At 45.1% G+C, this 18,239-nt stretch overlaps 1 protein-coding gene across 3 annotated transcripts in view; it reads right to left on the bottom strand.

Annotated features, from left to right (window-relative positions):
* Positions 1-16,080, bottom strand: part of DAPK2 (death associated protein kinase 2) — a 57,545-nt gene extending 41,465 nt beyond the window's left edge. For 2 of the 3 annotated variants that reach the window (XM_067305272.1, XM_067305271.1), the window contains exons 1-2: positions 16,001-16,080; positions 8,404-8,501 (exon numbers count right to left, since the gene is read on the bottom strand). In XM_067305272.1, coding sequence (XP_067161373.1) covers positions 8,404-8,480 — 77 coding nt within the window. In that variant the 5' untranslated portion in view covers positions 8,481-8,501; positions 16,001-16,080. Of the gene's footprint in view, positions 1-1,914; positions 2,046-2,165; positions 2,184-8,403; positions 8,502-16,000 lie in introns of those variants that run through there. The other variant, XM_013957067.2, reaches the window with a different exon arrangement.
* Between the last annotated feature and the right edge of the window lie 2,159 nt (positions 16,081-18,239).

The raw sequence follows: 18,239 nt of genomic DNA on the forward strand, positions 1-18,239 counted from the left end.
GGCTCGCAGCTGAAGGTGGGCGCTCCAGGAGGCACGGCAGGCCACTCGTGAACCACCTGGCCTGCTTTAAACTAACCCTGGAACCATGCCCCAGGTCACAAGGGGCTGAGAAACTGGCTGCTGGATTACACCCGGAAAAAACAATAGACATTGGAATGATTAGCTTTTGCATTAAAGCATCGTCTGAATCGTCTGGAATTTCTTCCTGGCCTGGATACATAGAATGCAAAAGGAAACGACTTCGACCAAAGTAAATGCCGAATGTATTTTCAGAACAAGCATCTGTTTTGTTGTTCTTTAGTAGACCAGATATGTACAACATAACTTTGCTGAACTGCAATTATACAAAGAAATTAAGTATCTTATTAAAAGAGGAAAAAAACAGTAATCCCTTTGAAGTCCAGGGAGCGAATCGAAATTCCATATATTTAAAAAGCCCATCAGAACATGAAACGCTGTTATGTCGAAGCAGACAAGAATCATCACTCAGAACTGGCCTGAAAGAACATCGCCACCATGATAACGAGATGGAAGCATCCGTCACACCGGTTACATGCAATTTTTTTATACATCCAGAAATTAACTACCACATGTGATGCACAAATTCTCCCCCCCGGTAATAAAGACTTGGAGTTCAGCCAATCCAAAAAGCCTTTAAAACCACACTGGATCATCTCGGCGGGGGGTGGGGAGGGAAGGGGGGAAACAGGAGAAAAAGCTCTAACAGCTTTCTCAGAATGACTCTTCATTTAACACATCAGGGTGCAAAGTACCATCGCTTCCCTCCTACTTCTCATAGGATGCCTTCAAGCAGCACTAGAGAAATACTGTTCAAGCAGTACTAGAGAAATACTACTACTAGAGCAGTCACATAAACTTGGGCACTTTTTTTTCCCCCCTATATATTATGAATAACTTACCTTACAGTAAGGCACTGAGTTCAGTAACCCTGGAAGCTAAGTGCTAAAAATATATATATTTAGAGACAACCCTTGCCACAGAGAGCTTAGACTCCAAATAGGAAAGCAAAAGCAGAGAAGTTCATTTCTTTGGTAAGGAGCTGGACACTAAGTGGGCTTACTTCAACACTTCTGCAGGGAACAAAATGCAAAATGTATACAGCTTACCTATAATTTTAAAGCAGAGCTACCATATACTGAACAGTTTACTGGAGACTGAATTTGGGAGAGTGGGGGATAAGATACAAATAACCCAAACTATTAATAAAATATTGCCAACACTGAGAGGTACTCTCTGACAAATTTCTTTGACTAATGGATTCTCATTTGCCTCTTCATTGATAGTTCCTTAAAAGCAGGCATGTGCTGTCTTCTCCAAAAGAAAAGAATTGCCTTTACGTGGCATCTCAGTGAAAACAAAAGGCGTTGACAAGATACAAATACACGGAAATAATACTAGATTTGCAATAACCTAAATCTAACAGAAATACCAGGACAGACTCCAATCATTTAGACAAAGAATGAATCAGATGAAACAAGTAATTAGTGATATTTAAACACATACTCATGAAGCATAAAATTCCTCAGAACAAAACACAAACCCTAAACTCCTAAAACACAAAAAACCCGCCACGGCCATGCTGTAAATTTGATTCCCACAGGCTAAGCCTAAATTCACCCATATTTAGCCCACATTTTGCATTATCTAGGCATTAATTTGGACTTCCAGAGACCTGAGCTCTTCAGGCAGAGGGCTCCACAGACAACAGCTACCTCACTACTCCAGTTTGCACCACTTTGGCAGGCCCTGCTTGTTTTCCTTGTCAGAAGGAAAGCACTCACAACGTTAAAGACTTGCCTAATTGCCTCCCCACAGGCCACCACGCCGTACCACCACCAAACAGAGTGCCTCTCCCAGCTAAGAGGATTTCGAAGTAGGAAGCAAGCAAAACACCTTTTCGATTTCCCATGCATACTGAATGACTTCTGGGTTTGGGTTCCTATGAGGTTCAGTTCAGACCATGCATCTTGTATCCACGCAGGATCTCCTGCCTCTGCATAAAAGGTGGCAAAGTCAGACAGGAGCTGGAGAAACAAGAGACTGAAGATGAACACCGCTCCCAGTAACTGAGATAGGCAAGAAACTGGCCTGGCTGGTGGTAAGGCTGGCACACGCCACGGGCGAAGGCAGAGTGAAGCACCTACCTCTTTCAGAAGAGAAAAGCGGTGGCCTGGCTCAGCCAGGATTGCAGGTCCCACCACAGTGAAAGGACAGTATCGAAGGAAAGGCAGAGACTTCCTTGTCCAGAAACCCCCCTCTCAGGCTTGTCTCAGGTAAGCACGATGTTGCAGAGCGCTGAGCTGCAGCGGGCAGGACATCGTCTCCGGACGCTGCAGTGCCGTTCTCACAGCGCCTGCAGGAGCATTGCTTTCTCAGTGGGCATCATCACGAAACACTTCCTGACAGGCTCCGTGACACTTCCTGCCCCGAGCCCGGACTCGGCATGCAGCAGTGACATTGCCCAGAAGGCACAAATGTCAACAGCCCTCTCTAGGCTGCTTCATGACACATTGGGGGCACAGATTAGTGACTCCATAGTACAACTTTTTATGAATTACACTGCACATCTCTGAAATGCCACCGCTCTTTGTGCGCCTACCACCACTGCCACAGTGTTTGCTAGTACAATTAAAGAAGGCTCCTGCAAGGTTGCATGATAAATGCTTTTGTCCAGCTAGACAGAACAATCCATCCAAATCACAGCCAAGTCCTGAGATGTTTTGTTTAAAGGCTATCCAGCAAGCTCTGCTGCTGCCAAGTGGCAGCAATTCTCCCTAGGAACTATACCACTCGCTCAGGGGGCAGTTCTTCCTTCTCTTGGCCCGTTTTGGCTTCAGTCTAGGAGTTCCCGTTCCTGGTTTCTTCTCCCTGACACTTGCCTTGGCTCAAGAACAAGTGGTTATTTGATTTGCTGTGTACTCCCAAGAAGTCAAGCTAGCCTTCGCTTCCTGATGTTTTTCAAGGAGTATCTCATCTTTTTGACATGTAGTTAGAGTGATCTGCTGCAAACATTCCTGCAGTTGGCTTGCCCCAGGGCCTCTCTCAAAACAGGCAAAAACGTGTTAACAGGTTTCCCTGCAGTGAACTTTATCAAAACAAATAATAGTTATATAAGACACAGTTTGCCATTACTTGAATAAAAGTGACATTTAACAACATAAAATGACATTTGAGGAGGAATGAATTTTGAAAACATTTTATGGAAAATAATTTTTGAAATTTCCATTTTTGATCAAGAACTTACAGAAAGAAGCTGAATCTGCCAGAAAGCACAGTCTGATGTCTCCAAACAGCGATAGCATTAAATGCCTGGGAGGACTGTATAAAGTCCTCCCAAACTGTGTAATCTGCTGTCTTTGGGAGAAAGGGAAGAAGAGCACGATCTTCTCCTAATACCTCTGCAGGCAATGATTACTTTATGCCCCATTGCATTCTAGCTCTTGTAGACTTCTAGTCTAACTAGTATACCTGAGGACTTTAAAAATTAATATTCATGGAACATACTCATCTTTTCTATTGCCCTTCACAATAAGGGCAAAGCCCATTAATAATCCACTCTTTACAAAGGTTTCTCCCAGGACCGCAGAGTTAGGAGAGCGAGCCCTCTTCCTGCCAGATCACAGCCAGCAGTGCCCTTGGGAACAGCAAATCAGTCAAGCAACTCAGAGCACATAAAGCACACATCTGACCCAACATCCTTTTCTGCTCTTTGGAAAGCCTAATGATCACCAACATTTGTCCTGGTGACAAATGCAATGAAAACCACACAGATTTTCTGTTGTAGCCATATCTGTGTCTCCATCCGCCCTTTTACCATTCCAGTAAGGAGCAGCAGTAACTCTTGGCTACAGATACAGTGGGAGATTACATGGAAAACTCACACTGTCCAAATGCATGAGTAAGCAAACAATCAAACTTTATAATTTAGCTTGTGAGCTAAATCTCTATATGTGTACTCTTTGAAAGTGACATCACAGCTCTAACTTGTACCAATTTTTCCTTAGGACAATAATACCCTGAGAAATTCAAAGCTGAGTTTTCAGCTAGTACATACTAACTTACATTTTTAGGTCAGTTAAGTTTTCTAAACTCACCCTTCTCCCTTCATAAATTTTGAAAAAGAAAACATTTAATAATATTTCAACTTTCTAGCAATAAGCTGTACTGTAGATCTCAAAGGGGTTTTTTTTTTTTTTTTTTTTAAACATTGAAGTTTGCTAACTCGACCCAAGAGGCTCCTCCTCCTCTTAGGCCCCCTTTTAGCTATTGCTAAAGAACCTCAGTTCCCACAGACTTCAGACATACAAACCGACTGATCCTATCTTGCAGGAAATAACTTTAAAAGTACATACATCATAGTAAGATATTGCCCTCTTTTCAGCAGAGGCCATGCTAAATTTCCCAAGTGTAGCTGCCAGAACTAACAAGCACATAAGCAACTTATTTTGTCTAATGCCACACGCCTGGCTTGTTGTTCCCTGTATGCACCCTGTGGAGAAGTTAGGCAACAGAGGTGAAGCCTTGGAGTAATATGCAAAAGATTAAGGGAACGTGACGGAAGGGTTGCAGGTTGGAGCCAGGCAGCTAGTTAGAGCACACAGCTGCAGCTATGGGAAACCTGCTCCCGTCTTCTGCAGGGAGTTTTCTCTCACACCATTGACGCAGGATTTCCAGCATCCCTCTGAGTTGCTTCTAGCTCAGCAGCGATGCTGAGAATGATCTGGTCGAGCAGTCCACAGATGTGCCCTTGCAGCGTATGATACAGCTGGATCTGAGCAGCCTTTGCTCAGCTTGATTGCAGCACAGTGACAGGAGAGGTCTAACTTCATCACCAGATCCAGGCACATCTAAGCCTTGCGCAGGAGCATCTACAACACAGAAAAGGACTCCCCTTTCCTAAGCACTGTGCAAAGACTTTCAAATAAACAGGTGCTGGAACTGCTGGCGAGATCCTGCATTTTATCATCTGACTGAACCTCAGCTGGAACACGCATCAGCCCTGTATTAATGAAGAGTTTTGTTTTCAGGAAATCACAAACTCAGAAGTACATGAACAGGACAGACGCTTCACAGATATTGTTTGAAAATCTCCTTGTTTCGTGACTTGTATTGCCAGAGTCACAATAAATGAATCTTTTAACCTACCTGCTCCTGCCAGCACTAACAGCTTGTTGAAAACATACTGAAAGTAATGAAAGGCACCTACAGGCTTCAAGGGCATCAGTCAGCACTTGAAAAATTTCTTGTGTTCAAGTCGCCACAACCCGTCCAGTGTGTAATGCTGCTTCCAACAGAGCAAGCAATCATTTGTCACAGGCCTTAAAGCAGTAGTTACTGCTCAGAGATACAGAGACATGATCACCTCAAACTACACATTTAACACACAGTTGAAGAAAAGAGGTCTGCAAAGCTCCTCACAAAATCCGAAAGTGAAAATAAAGCTGGCAAAGACAGACAGTATGACATTATGCACATGGGCATCTATAAAGTATATAACCCAAATGTGTTCAGAACAAGGGAGCTATTCCAATCTTGCTGTCCTCTTCTGACAAATAATAATTACAGCGACTTTCTTGAAAAAAATGTAACAAGCAGCAGGGGCCTCACAATTTACCTACTTCCTTCAGGCAACAGTTTTGCCTACAGATCTCAGTAATAAAATAGACTTGGATTTCACATCTAAGAAAAGTGTTATATGTAAAATGTTGGGAACTAGAATATGATTTTGTAGTGGCATTTAATATCCCTTTGTCATGCGAGGATAGTACGTGCTCATGCATACACCTATTCCTTTTTCTGACTGCTCAGAAATGCCTTTTATGCTGAGAATATGCCCATTTAGAAAGGCTGCATTTTCAGATTCCACATCTGGGTGTATCGCATGAGGTTAGCTGACAATCACAGCACTACCGAGCAGAAGGCAAAGAATTTCTATACACCAAAGTGATAGACCTTTACTCACTTGATTTCACTCATTTCTCACAGTATAATCTTTCCTCCTGCATATCTGCCCATCAAGAGCACTGAACCACCCCTCGAGTCTAGAAAAAACAGGCAGCCTTCAGATTGCTTCTAACCTTGCTCTGCTGTTGGCCAACACAAGCTTGCAGATGTAAACGTAACCCAGGCTACCCCTCGCTTCCACCTTAGGTGGTGCTTTTCTCTCTCCTTCGTCATACCCTCAGGGAATCTACCAAAAGCTTTTGTGGCGTAATCCAGTCTGAGGTTTTATTCATTCATACTGCAAAACAGTAGTCTAAACACAATATCTATTTTGTTAATCCTTAAAAGCCCAAGCACAATACATCGCTGCAGCTATCCCAGCTCCAGAACCATCTGACAGTTCAGTACTTTTTCTTCAGTCCATTTCACCAGCAAGTCAGCTCCGGATTCTGCCCCTGAGAATGGCCTCGTCTTTCTCCAAGCCTGGTTTGCAGACAAGCCATCTAGTCGTTCCCCTGGGCTACCTCTCTCCTTTCCGGCTTTCAACTTGCCTCTTCGCTGATCCTCTGGCTCCCAGACCCCTATAGCACTACGATTACAACTCCGTGGCCTAGAAGACATCCATAGGCAAAGCATTCTGCTGGTGTCTCCCTAGATTTAATTTCTTCCAGCACTTGAATGCTCACAGACAAGCTCCTCTCTGGTTCTTCATCTTCCCAAGGAAACTTCTGCAATTTGCTCTCAAGAACCTCTCTCAGAGCCCAGGTAACTGCCTCTTCCATGGAACTGCTAGACACCTTCAGATCATCTTTCCTAGACCTTCCGCCTCTAAGCCCAGCCCATCGGACCATCAAATTTGGTACAGGCAGCAGCAGCCCCACCACACAACGCTCGGGACCAGCCGCGCTCTCTGACACCACTGTTCTTACGACAGGCAGCCAGGACAGGAGGAGGGCTGCTGCGACCCTGCGAGCCTTTACCAGCCTGAGGCCCCTCAGTCAGATTCAAACAGCAAGGGCCAGACTTCCTCAGCTTGGTCCAGCTCCCTTCAGCCATCAGCTTGCAGAGGACAGAGGGGCTCATCATCTCAAAAGACACTGGATTTCCAAATCCAGTTCAGGAACCAAAGCAAAAACACACTGTTCACTTTACAGTTTCTCATTTTAGCAATTTGACAGTTACAGAACATACTAGAGCCTCCCAGATTAAAAAGAAAAGTACACTTTTTTTTTCCTGTTCTGGAGAACTAGATGTAACATTTGGGCTCAATAACACCAATGGCTACAGTCTTGGTATTTTCATTCACACAGCTTCCCTCCTCTACCCCCACATACACACACACAGCATTTCTTTAGTGCTCACTGTTGTCAGATTTTCACTTTCAGGCTGATATTCTCAGGACCAGTCATTACCAGAAAGTAACCAGTTACAGAAAATTTAACAACTGAGGCCTTCCTGAGAGTGAAAAGAATGAAAAAAAATATATAAACACCCCCCTTATAAAGAAACAGTCTTGACAATTCTAGTGATGAAATAGCTGGGGGTGAAAAAGAAGATTTGGCAGGGAAACAGCTTCAACTGAAGCGTTTTAATGTAACTAAATTATCAGCCCTTGAAAAAGGGTAATTGCACATATACAGCCATTTATCAGAACCAACTGCCAGATGTTTGGCAAGAAGCCAGCACGTGTATAGCCCTAATTTAGCTATTTGCATATTAAAAAGAAAATCATTGGAGGATTGAACAGTAAATGGGAACAGTCTATCCCCGTTCAGAGCACTGTGTGCTGCTAAGCGACTGGAGGAGCCCAGCCTTATCCAGACCATCAACCCAGCAGAGTGCTTAAGCAGGTGCTTATGGTTAAGCATGGTAATAGCCCACTAACTTCAAATAGAATTAATATTTGTAGGTAAGTCTTTATGGATTAAAAGCTATACACAGGCATTAACCAGTGCAGCTGAAATTTTGATCTGTGAATCTTTTCAGGAATACATACACAGTGTTTTGCAGGCAGATATGAACATGTCCATGCTCCAAGAGGCCGGGCAGAACTGTTCAAAAAAACCAAGCCTAATCAAAGAGCCGTGTCTATGATCATGGCCACAGTACCACGGCTTCCTGCTTCCTAGCTGCTTCAGAGAACAGACAGGAGAACTCAGTATAAAGCACAGACACAGCTGACTTCTATCTACAAAAGACCACATAAACATACCTTTTGTTGTCCCAGTTGTAAGATGGGAATCAGGAAAAATAGTTACTACAGTTAACCTAAACAACAATTTGAAAATGCATTTTCTGTAAAGCAATGTGTTTCTATTGTTTTATATTAATTTTGGTTATAATGCAGAGCAGAGATCAAGTCATTGTTATAAGATGCTGCAAACACTCCTACACATGTCAGCTTTTAGAACAGTGCTGGTGTCATCTATACAAACTTACCTTCCTAGCTCTTCCCCAATTTCGTAAACGTCCTCCACCTTCTGTTGCTTGAACAAAGCCATATTTGGACTCTTCATTGATGCACAAAGATGATGCAACTAGAATAGTAAGAAAGAATGACACTCGTCATGACCTTCCAACAGACAAAGAATCAGTAAAACGTTTCTGATGTAATCACTTTGGCTCCATTGCAGCTCATTCATGGCCAAAGCTACCACTGACCAAAGCAGATATGGAGTTAATTCAGTAGTCTCAGCTGAACAGCGATGGTCGAAATCTGGAAAAAGGCGTGTGCCTCTAACTGCAGAGGGCTCTTGCTCCTCACCAAAGCACCTGGGCACATAATTAACCAGAAGCGCAGAATATACCTTTAAGCCTAAAAGTAAGGCATACGGTTTAACAGAGGCTTGGGAACCTAAAGCATCTGCACTACACCAAAAAGAGAGCTACCATGAGAATCAGCATTACAGACTGCTTCATCAGAGCGTCAGCAGGCAGACCAAGAAGCCAGAAGACCACAATGCAGAACTTCCTCTTTCTCACTTCAGGCTCTGTTTATGAAACACAGTGGTGAGACTGCAAAAGGAAGCTTGGACTACTGCTGCAAAAAAAGCATTGAGATGCTATCTCCAGGGTTTTCAGTGCAACATCTTTCATCACCTCTAGACATTTCAGATGAGAAAAACAGCAGCAGCATTTATTTATTGCACGTATTACTCTGTTTAATGGTGACATTTGCTTTCTGAGCATAATCATTGAAGGTGATGAAGTCCGTGAGGTATGGAGGGACAAGCCTCATTTGGGTGCGTTTTGGAATCAGGGAGCGTCTTACACTGGTCCATAGTGACCACCACCAACTGAATGCGTCTTGAAGAGTGCTTTCTCCACAAAGCAGGTTATCCTATAAAATGGAGAGCCTCACAAGATTTGCAAAACAGAGAATGAGGTGGCTGGGGAAAGGGAGAGAGAACTTGCTTTTCCTACCAGAGTCAGTGGATTCAATCCTAGAGACGCTCTGGCAGCAAGGATCATTCCTGGCTCCCAAAATGATGAGGCAGAGAGAGACTGAGAAAGAATTCACCATGACATACACTTGTTCTCACATGTACTGTGCTTCCTGAATACTCATATACTACAGTGATATAGAAAGGAAGAAACTGTCAGGAATAACAGCAGCCTGGTCCCAGATTTAGACTGCTGACAGAAGACATAATGGAAATGAAGACTCCTTCAATGAGGACCATCTAGCAAAATCCAGTGGATGAAACTCCTTTTAGAGACTGCCATTGTGGCAGAAAAATTCAGGACTGAAATATGAGCTGAGTTACATGAAAAAACGATTTTTTTTTTAATTTATGCCCAAGTGTAACACCCCCTATACCAATGATCATCAACTCAGTTTTCCACTCAATATTTTCTTCCAGTTTTGGGCAGCTGGTCCAGAAACTAATCAGAGACATTATTCATTGAGATACACCCACACAGCAACATGCGTTATGCTGACAGAGTGCATTTTAACACAATAACCTGCCGACCAGTTTGCAACACGTTTGGCGTTTCCTGTGCGGATACACACTAGAATTATCCCCAGTGGCCCAAACAACAGCCACTCCTGTAGATCAGAATGTGTAAAGTTAAGTAGCTATAAGGCCTCTAACACCATAATAAAACCTAACTACATTGAGCCATATAGTTACTCCCATGCACCATGTACCTCAGGGCTACAAGCAGCATTTCCACATTTCTCAGTGTGATGCTTATTTCCTTATGAATCTCAGTCCCAACGGCCGCTTGCTGCAGACACTGGAGATTTCCAAATTCTGTATCTCTAGAGAGCTCCTGCAAGTTTTTAAATAGCAGCCTTCGACTTCTGACTTTGACACACCGGGGAAGTATATTTTACTAGCAAACAAAGCTCTATTTTGATCCTTTAGAAACAAGCTCAATTTAAACGTCGCAAGAAGATCCAGTTCTTTTGATAAATCACCAGACTTCTTATAAAACAGGATGAAGTACCAAAGAGCAATTGCGGGGCTTCTGCCAAGTTGAAATTCATGTACTTTTAAAGATTTTTCCATTCTCTAACATAACCATAAACCATAAGCAGCAAATAAATTGTACAAATCTAATTGACTTGTCAAAATGCACCCTGCTTTTGTCATTGTACTCACTTCAGAAAACAGACTTGCTGATTTATTTTCCTCCTTCCCCCCCCCTTTTTTTTTTAAAATCATTGGCTTCTAACACATGGGAGACACATGTTGCCTATCAATGCAACTTCTTTCCAAATATGTTCCTTCCATTGCTGCAAAGAAAGATAAACAGTTTCCTAGCTCTTCTATATACAATTTTTGAACAGCCTGTGTTAGCAAAACCTACACATTGGGACAAAAATGATTGGACTACCTCATCTCAAGCTGAAAGTCTACTGCATCAGCACTCAGTCCGGTACAAGTTGGAAATAACATTCATTCTTTCAAAAAGCAGTAGCAATGAGTGAAGCGGTATCAACAAAAAAAATCAAATGTCCCTCTGTTAAGCATTCAACACCAGTTATGCAATACAAGATGAAAAGCAGTGCCTGCTTCCATCTTCTAGTGACCTAATTTAGTGTCATTTAGTTATGGCTCTCACCATACACTTAACATCTCTTTGCAGCGCATCCTTTTGGATTGCCATTTCCAAAGCACAAGCAGATAAGAGGGACTTTGGACCATTCATTTCCCTTTGTGACGTACTTATAAGATGGGGAGCTTCTGGTCCATGATGCAGATCCAGCCCACACGCTGCACTCCTCTCAAGACGGGAAAGGTACAGGGCAGACGAATCATTCTGGCAAGCCCTCTTCCTCCCCAAGGGACCCAGAGCCCCACTCCTGTCAGATGATGGGAAGTATTTGAGCTATACATCCAAAACCGTGTCCCCTCCTACATGAAGGGTGTGCACCTGTACACCTCTCATGGGATAGGATGCCTGCTGTGACAGATGCATGTCATCACGTCACATCATATGACTAAAATATATCTATTCCTGTCACACGTCAGGAGAAGTTACCATTTTCAGTGCATGACAGACACTTCCAGTCACCTCACCGAGGAGAGGTAGGTACAACATGCCTCTAGTAGGAGCCTTCAGGCCTTCAGTGGCATCTACCCAGTCCTCACCTGAGGTCTCCACAGCAGCTGCCTGGCCGGACGTGATGGTTCTGTTAAAGGCTCTGTGAGGCTTTAGCAAAGGGCCTATTGCATTTTCATGAACAAATCTGTCCAAATCCCAGGCTCGAAACTTTGCAATGGAGACAAATTTGTTTCCCTGTCCCTCCTTTGACTGTGTTCTAACCATGATCTCTCTCATCCAGCTTTCTAAGGAAAAAGATGGAAACTGCACAGGTTGTGACGTTCAAGACTGGACTAACCGTAGCAGTATAAGAGCACACTGTAGGAACAAACGCTCGCATTGTTGAGGCTGGACTAGACACATGACAGTGGTTTTTGTCCCTTCCAATTTACATCTCCATGCTTTGCCAGATATGTTCTAGATGATCCTTACTTTTCCCATATTTTCAGAGTTTTGCAAGATGGAGCTGGTAACTGTTCAGCTACTTTGTTCATTATTTCCCCTTCCCCGAGCCATATTCATACCTGGGATAAAAATGTCTCTTTTCCTCTCAATGAAAATAAACAACTCAAACTCTGCTTTGTAAGCAAATTGTTGTATCCCTCAATCAATCTTTCATAACCTCAAAAAAAGCTCACTGACCAGCTCTGGTCAGGGCTTGCAACTACTGGCAATAAATGCTTTAGTAACATTTACAAGAATTAGGACATCTCTGAGCTTCTGGCACTGTACTAAATTGATATAATTTTGTTTGCAGTTGTTCAGAGCAGGATTTTCCAAAGTGTTGGTGCAGACCTAGCTCAACACCTGCAGTCTTCAGAAAAAGCAAACTAAGGACAATGCCAAGCCTTTCTGAAAGCCCAAAACCTTGCGCTCATGCTGATTTGAAAAATTAAGCTCGGAGCCCACGTAAAAGTCAAATAAAGGGAAAATGCCCACACATTAAGAGACACTGCTGAGACTTGCCCAAAGACTATAATTCCCTCAAACTGACTACTCCCTTCATCAGAATTCAAGGTACATGGCTATAAATAACATTAATGCAAACACACCTAACAAAACCATTGTCCTAAGAGAGAAGGAGATTGTCATTCAGAGGGGCAAGTTAAAAAACAATTTGAGAATGGGGAACCCGCCCAAGATCTCTGGGAATACAGCCAGTTTGCGCTGCATTGACAAGTCTACTCATCTCCCAGCATCCTCCAAAGAACATGCCTATTTCTGCAGATTCATAGAATCCACGCAATATTTTCTCAAAAATAACCAGACTCGCCCCCCCAAGACCTTTTGCTGATCTTTTAACACTTTGTCCACAAAAGTCTAATGAGAAAGCCTACCCACGACACTGAGGAGCCGTTCAGGCAATCTAAGCCTAGAGCCTTGCTTTTGAAGACAAAACACAAACTGCTCCAAAGCGTTCAGACCCTCCAGTCATACCTCTGCTGTGCTGGTGTTTCCCGTGTCTGTCACTCCATGTTATCTTATACTGCCTTCCACTCTCGTTACTTCTGCAGATATTTCTTCCTGGCTGTCACCCAGCAGCCACTGTAGCAGATGCCCAAAATAGATCACATACTTGATGATCCAAGACAATTGTCATTAGCAAATACACAGCATAAGGGGATAAGATAATAAAAGATGACCTTCACACTGTTAAAATTCAACTGAAATGAAAATGCCGTTCACAGACATAAACACAATGCTCCCCAGATATTATATACTGGTCTTAGGAAACCAAAATTACTTCACTTTGAAAGATTTGAACTGCAATGTTTTTGTTGGACTCCATTTGCAAGTACGGAGCACAGTTATTCCAAAACATAATTATATCAAAGGAAGAATGAGAGCTTTAATTTTTTTTCTTTAATCAGATGACGATTTCCCTAAGCTGATCAGTGAAAGCAGACTGAATTAGAGATTTGACTCATTCAGAAAAACAAGCTGCATATTCATGATCTGAGAAAATAGTAACGATCAACTTTATTTTTTTGATACACCGTTTTTATGTTAACACTTCTGGGGCATGTAACCAAACAGTATTCCAATACAATGATTTAGGACCACTCCAATCACATAAGGTCTGCACCAGAAATCATTAAAGCAGGAAGATAGGGGGAATCAGCTTCAGCGACTGTTGGATCAGACTAGAACTTTAAAATCAAAATAGTTATTGATATTAGAAAGGCTTTTACAGCAAGCTAGAAGTTACACAGCTTCCTCAACAGCTACCAGGGCCCCATAGCAAGCTTGGGAGAGGACGTAACCCTCTGAGTTCTCTCAAAAAACACCCCAAGTGGGACCATCTCTTCTATCTCAGTCTCTTTGCTCTAGGATTCCTAGTGTTGAGTATTTTAATATGAAGGTCAGCATATTCATACTGATCTTATTCGTGCTACTTACTGTTTTCATAAAGCTACTTCACAGTATAGTTCCATCTTTTGGCTCCCATATCCGAATCCCCTTTACCTAACATCCCAAAGATCCTGAGGTGGCAAAGTATCACTAATCTCATGCAAATGATTTACCTACAGCCAAGTGACGAAGCTGTAGCAAAACCAGAAACTGATCACTGAACTCCCAGATTCCAGTTTTAGGCACTAGAAACATTTCCTGCCTAATCACTTCATGTTCCTAAATTTTATCATACCATAAATCAGACCTTATCTGCCCTAAGAAATCTGTATTTCCCAGTGTGATTTAAGGCATGAATTTAAACAGACATATTTATAGCAGTACAAACCCCAGATGTAAGCGTTCTTATTCCATTACAGAAGTGCCTTTCCCAGCGCAGCTTGTGCCGTGTGGAAAGAAAATTAATCTAAGAAATCCACTCTTTGGAAGAGGGTGACAGAATCCACCCTAAAGGGAGCAGAAGGAAGAAAGTTAAGATTTCTCTCTTTTAGAAAAGGTTTCCCTATGTAGTTATTAGTCTGTCATCATCAAATTACTTGATGAGCAATAACCAGTCTGCACACGTTGAATCCATGATAAACGTCCACCCACCACTGAATGACACAAGGATTATAGAAATTAGAGTTGTGAACAAAACTGTTGGATCGTTTACCTTGTCACCAGCTCTGGGTATTTTTTCCTTAGTGTATCTTCTCTAGCTGTTTGGCCAACCAGTTTCAAGTGACTGAGGTAACAGCTGAATAATCTGACTTTCCCAAGTAAACCTGACGCGAGATGAATCGCTGAACTCTGCCAGACTCAGCAGCATTCCCTTGGGCATGCTTTTATGGTACAAAGCAATAGCTATACTAAAGCAAAAAGCAAAACGCACCTCAGAACTGACCAAAGTGATATAACTTCCCTTATGGACTGCTTTTTAATATAGAAAAACAGCTACAACTTGGAATCAAATCTTGCCCGTTTCAGATTAATCATTTGAAAGAAAAGGAAACAAATTGAAACAACTTTGCCTTCTACTTCTAGTGCTTTAGCCTAAAGCTAGGGGGAACTTACAAGCATTAACGTGCCCTTTTGCCCTTCTCATCCCCACTGATCTTTTCCTCTTCTTTTATTTTTGATCCTAGAAAAGACTAACAATTCCAACAGCAAAAAAGCAAGTAGTTTTTACCCTCTGCTTGCAAAAAAAACCCAAAAAAACAAAAAACCCAAAGCACAGTTAAAAAGCTATATTAATTCTAGCAAAACCTTATTTTCACATGAGATTTTTCCTGTCAGAAGACGACAGCAGGTTAAAGGTTCTTCTGTCAGCAGACCGAGGCAGCTGTTACCTGGCCGTCCGTAAGCGGCACCAAACACACCGGACCCCTCGGGAACCCGGTTTAGCCCCGCAGCGACCACCCCGCGCCCGAGCCGCACCAGCCGCACCGGCCCCGCCGGCGGCTCCGGCCCCGGGGGCAGCTCGCTGCCGGCCGCCCCCGCCGCAACCGCCGCGGCTGCCGCGTGCTCGGGCCCGAGCTGGGCGCCGGGGGGGCCCGAAGCCCCGGCGCGGCCGCCGCCAGCCCGTCCCGAGGAGCCTCCGCCGCTCACCGCCGCGACGAGCAGCACCGCCGCCCGCCGCCGGGCATCCGCGGGGCTCTGCACGGGCGGATCGCTGGAAGCTGGAAGCTCGCTGGATCCGCGGGGCTCTGCACGGGCGGATCGCTGGAAGCTCGCTGGCGCCTCAGCAGCGGGTCGGCGCCCAGCCCCCCCCCCCGCCCCGCGCCCCTCGCTCGCCGCCGCCGCGCGTCGCACCTGCGGTCTCGGCTGCCGCCGGCCCGAGGCCCCTCCGCACGGCGCAGGTGTCCAAACACCCGCCGGCCCCGGCCCCGACCCCGGCGGCTGCGGCCGCCCTTCCCTCCCTCCCTCCCTCCCTCCCGCCGGCTGGCGGCGCGGCGGCCCCGCAGCCCGGGCCACCGCCACGGGCGCCGGCCGCGAAGCGAAGCGGCGAGGAAAGGCGGGGAGCGCGCGGGGAGCGGGCGTCGCGCAGGGGGCCCCGCACGGCCCCGCCGCCGCCGCCGCCGCCACTCACCGCCGGCTCCGCGGGCTCCCGGGGCGCTGCCGCGCCGGCTGGAGGCGGCGGCGGCCCCAGGCGCTGCTCGCCGCCGCCCGCCCCCCGCCGCCGCCGCCGCCCGGCCCGGCCCGGGCGTGCGCGGGGAGGGGCCGCCGCTCCGCCCCGCTCCGCGCCCCCTCGCGGCCCCGGCTGCCCCGCACTGCTGCCCCGCACTGCTGCCCCGCGCCCGCGGAGGCACCGCCGCGGGACAAGGCATCTCCCCCCCCCCCCCTTTTGGGGTAACATCTAGAACACACCTCGTCCCAATTTCAACAGCAGTCAGAACAATCCAAACTACCTCTTTACCCCCGAAACCGAGAGGGCCAGTACCCCCAGACACACGCCGGCCTCGCTTGCTTCCTCAGCTGTGCTTCGTTCCAGCAGCCAAGCGGAGCCGCCCTGCAAGGAGAACACAGCTCCATCGAGGGCCCGGGGCAACGAAGCGACTGCCTTACGTGGCTTAATCAAGACCATGGCGATATTAAGGCTTTCTCCTTCTGGGCATCCCGCAGGGCAAACAACCCTCCCGCCTCACCTCAACCCCCAAGCGGCAGCACTACATACCCACGCTGGAGCTGCGGGACCAGCCTGGTGTTACAGAGCGCTCCAGGCGGACACAGCTCTCCCGGCCAAGGAAGGGAGCATTTCAGACACAGGACTTGGCTTCTTCTGCTTTAGTAGAGTCACACTGTAGGAAAGCCCTACTGAAGAAACAAGGCTGATTAATGAATTCATTAGAGACACCTCATTTGCATTATCCTTTACAGAAATGCCCATTTTGTTTATTCTGTATTCCACACAGGTCTATAGTGGGTGGTCTGAAACCTAGTATTACCCAAGGAAATGTCCTGTTTCAGGAAACCACCATCATGAAAAAGGGGCACAGGTTTTCAGTCCCCAGTGCTGATCTCAGAGTGCAGTAATGTTTACTACCATAGCAAACATTTGCAATACTGTTTTTCAGGTTGCCCTAGACTGTGCCCTGGAGCAGCTACCAGCAATTCCAAGTTCTTCGTTAGTTTACTCTCCTGTCTTAAAGACATCCTCAAAACCTGTAAAACTAGATTTTCTCCAACTTTATTTGGCAGACAGTAATTGCAATAAATACTGTTTGGTCTTCTTAAATTTCTTCAGGGCAAGTTAATAGCCAGCATTTGTTAATGAGGAATGATGTGGGATTGTTCACACCTTAGAAATGGCATATAAATACCAGGCTGCCTTCCCTTCCAGTTCTGTATATGGTTAAGATAAAGCAGAGCTATGGCAAACTATCATACTTAAATAGGCAGGCTGTTTCCATTGCAAAAATTTGCACAGGTACAACAAATTTCAAAAATTTTATGCTGGGCAAGAGCCTAAAGGCAGTGCTTTTTATTATCATAGTTGAAAATAATCTTGCTCCAAGCCAACAGGACTGAACTGTGCCCTGCTAGCCTGCCCCAGGAGTGGTGTTTACAGCCCGAGTCCCACCCAGCTCTCCCAAGTCAGAGGAAAGTGGCTGCAGCTGACATTGCAGAGGGTGGAGGGCAGGAAATGGGAGCAATACTAAAGGTTTCAAAAGGCCAGTGCAAGAATTCAGAACTCTTTCAAAGGGAAATAAAAGAGACTTCATTCTTCACCTTTACTGCTACAATATCATATGATCATATGACACCATGCCAACGCTCTACTAAATTATCAGAGAAAAATACACACAAGGCAGGCCACCTCTTGTGTTTGCGCCTAGCGACAGCTGGGGGGACAAAGCAGCATGGCTTGTCCTGACAGACCACAACCACTTTTCAAATCAGGACAGCTCACTACACTGAGTGACCCTGCTTTGAGTTTAATTTCTGCTGGCTCACCCTACAAGGTCTCCAGAAAAAAGGGTAGACTGAATCTTATTCCTGATGCCTGTCTGTAAGCCAAAATATAGGTTCTACCTAAATAAGAGAAATTGCTCTTACATGATTAAGCCATTTAGAGACCCTTAAAACATTAAGGATCAGACTTGTCATGTTACTAGAACTATATCCACTGTTTCATGACTTACGGATTGTATAAAAGAGTAATTGTAACATCTTTGGCAATCAGGGCAAAACCTTTATGTGCATACAGGACACAAATAGGAAGGAAAACTTGAGTAGCTTTCAAAGCAGGCAGGGCAGCACAAGCCACCTGGTAAGTCACTGAACTCTGAAGGCAAACACTGCAGTGTCTGCTAGCCACACTAGTAACA

The sequence above is a fragment of the Apteryx mantelli genome, chromosome 15, assembly GCF_036417845.1.
Source record: "Apteryx mantelli isolate bAptMan1 chromosome 15, bAptMan1.hap1, whole genome shotgun sequence".
NCBI lineage: Eukaryota > Metazoa > Chordata > Aves > Apterygiformes > Apterygidae > Apteryx > Apteryx mantelli.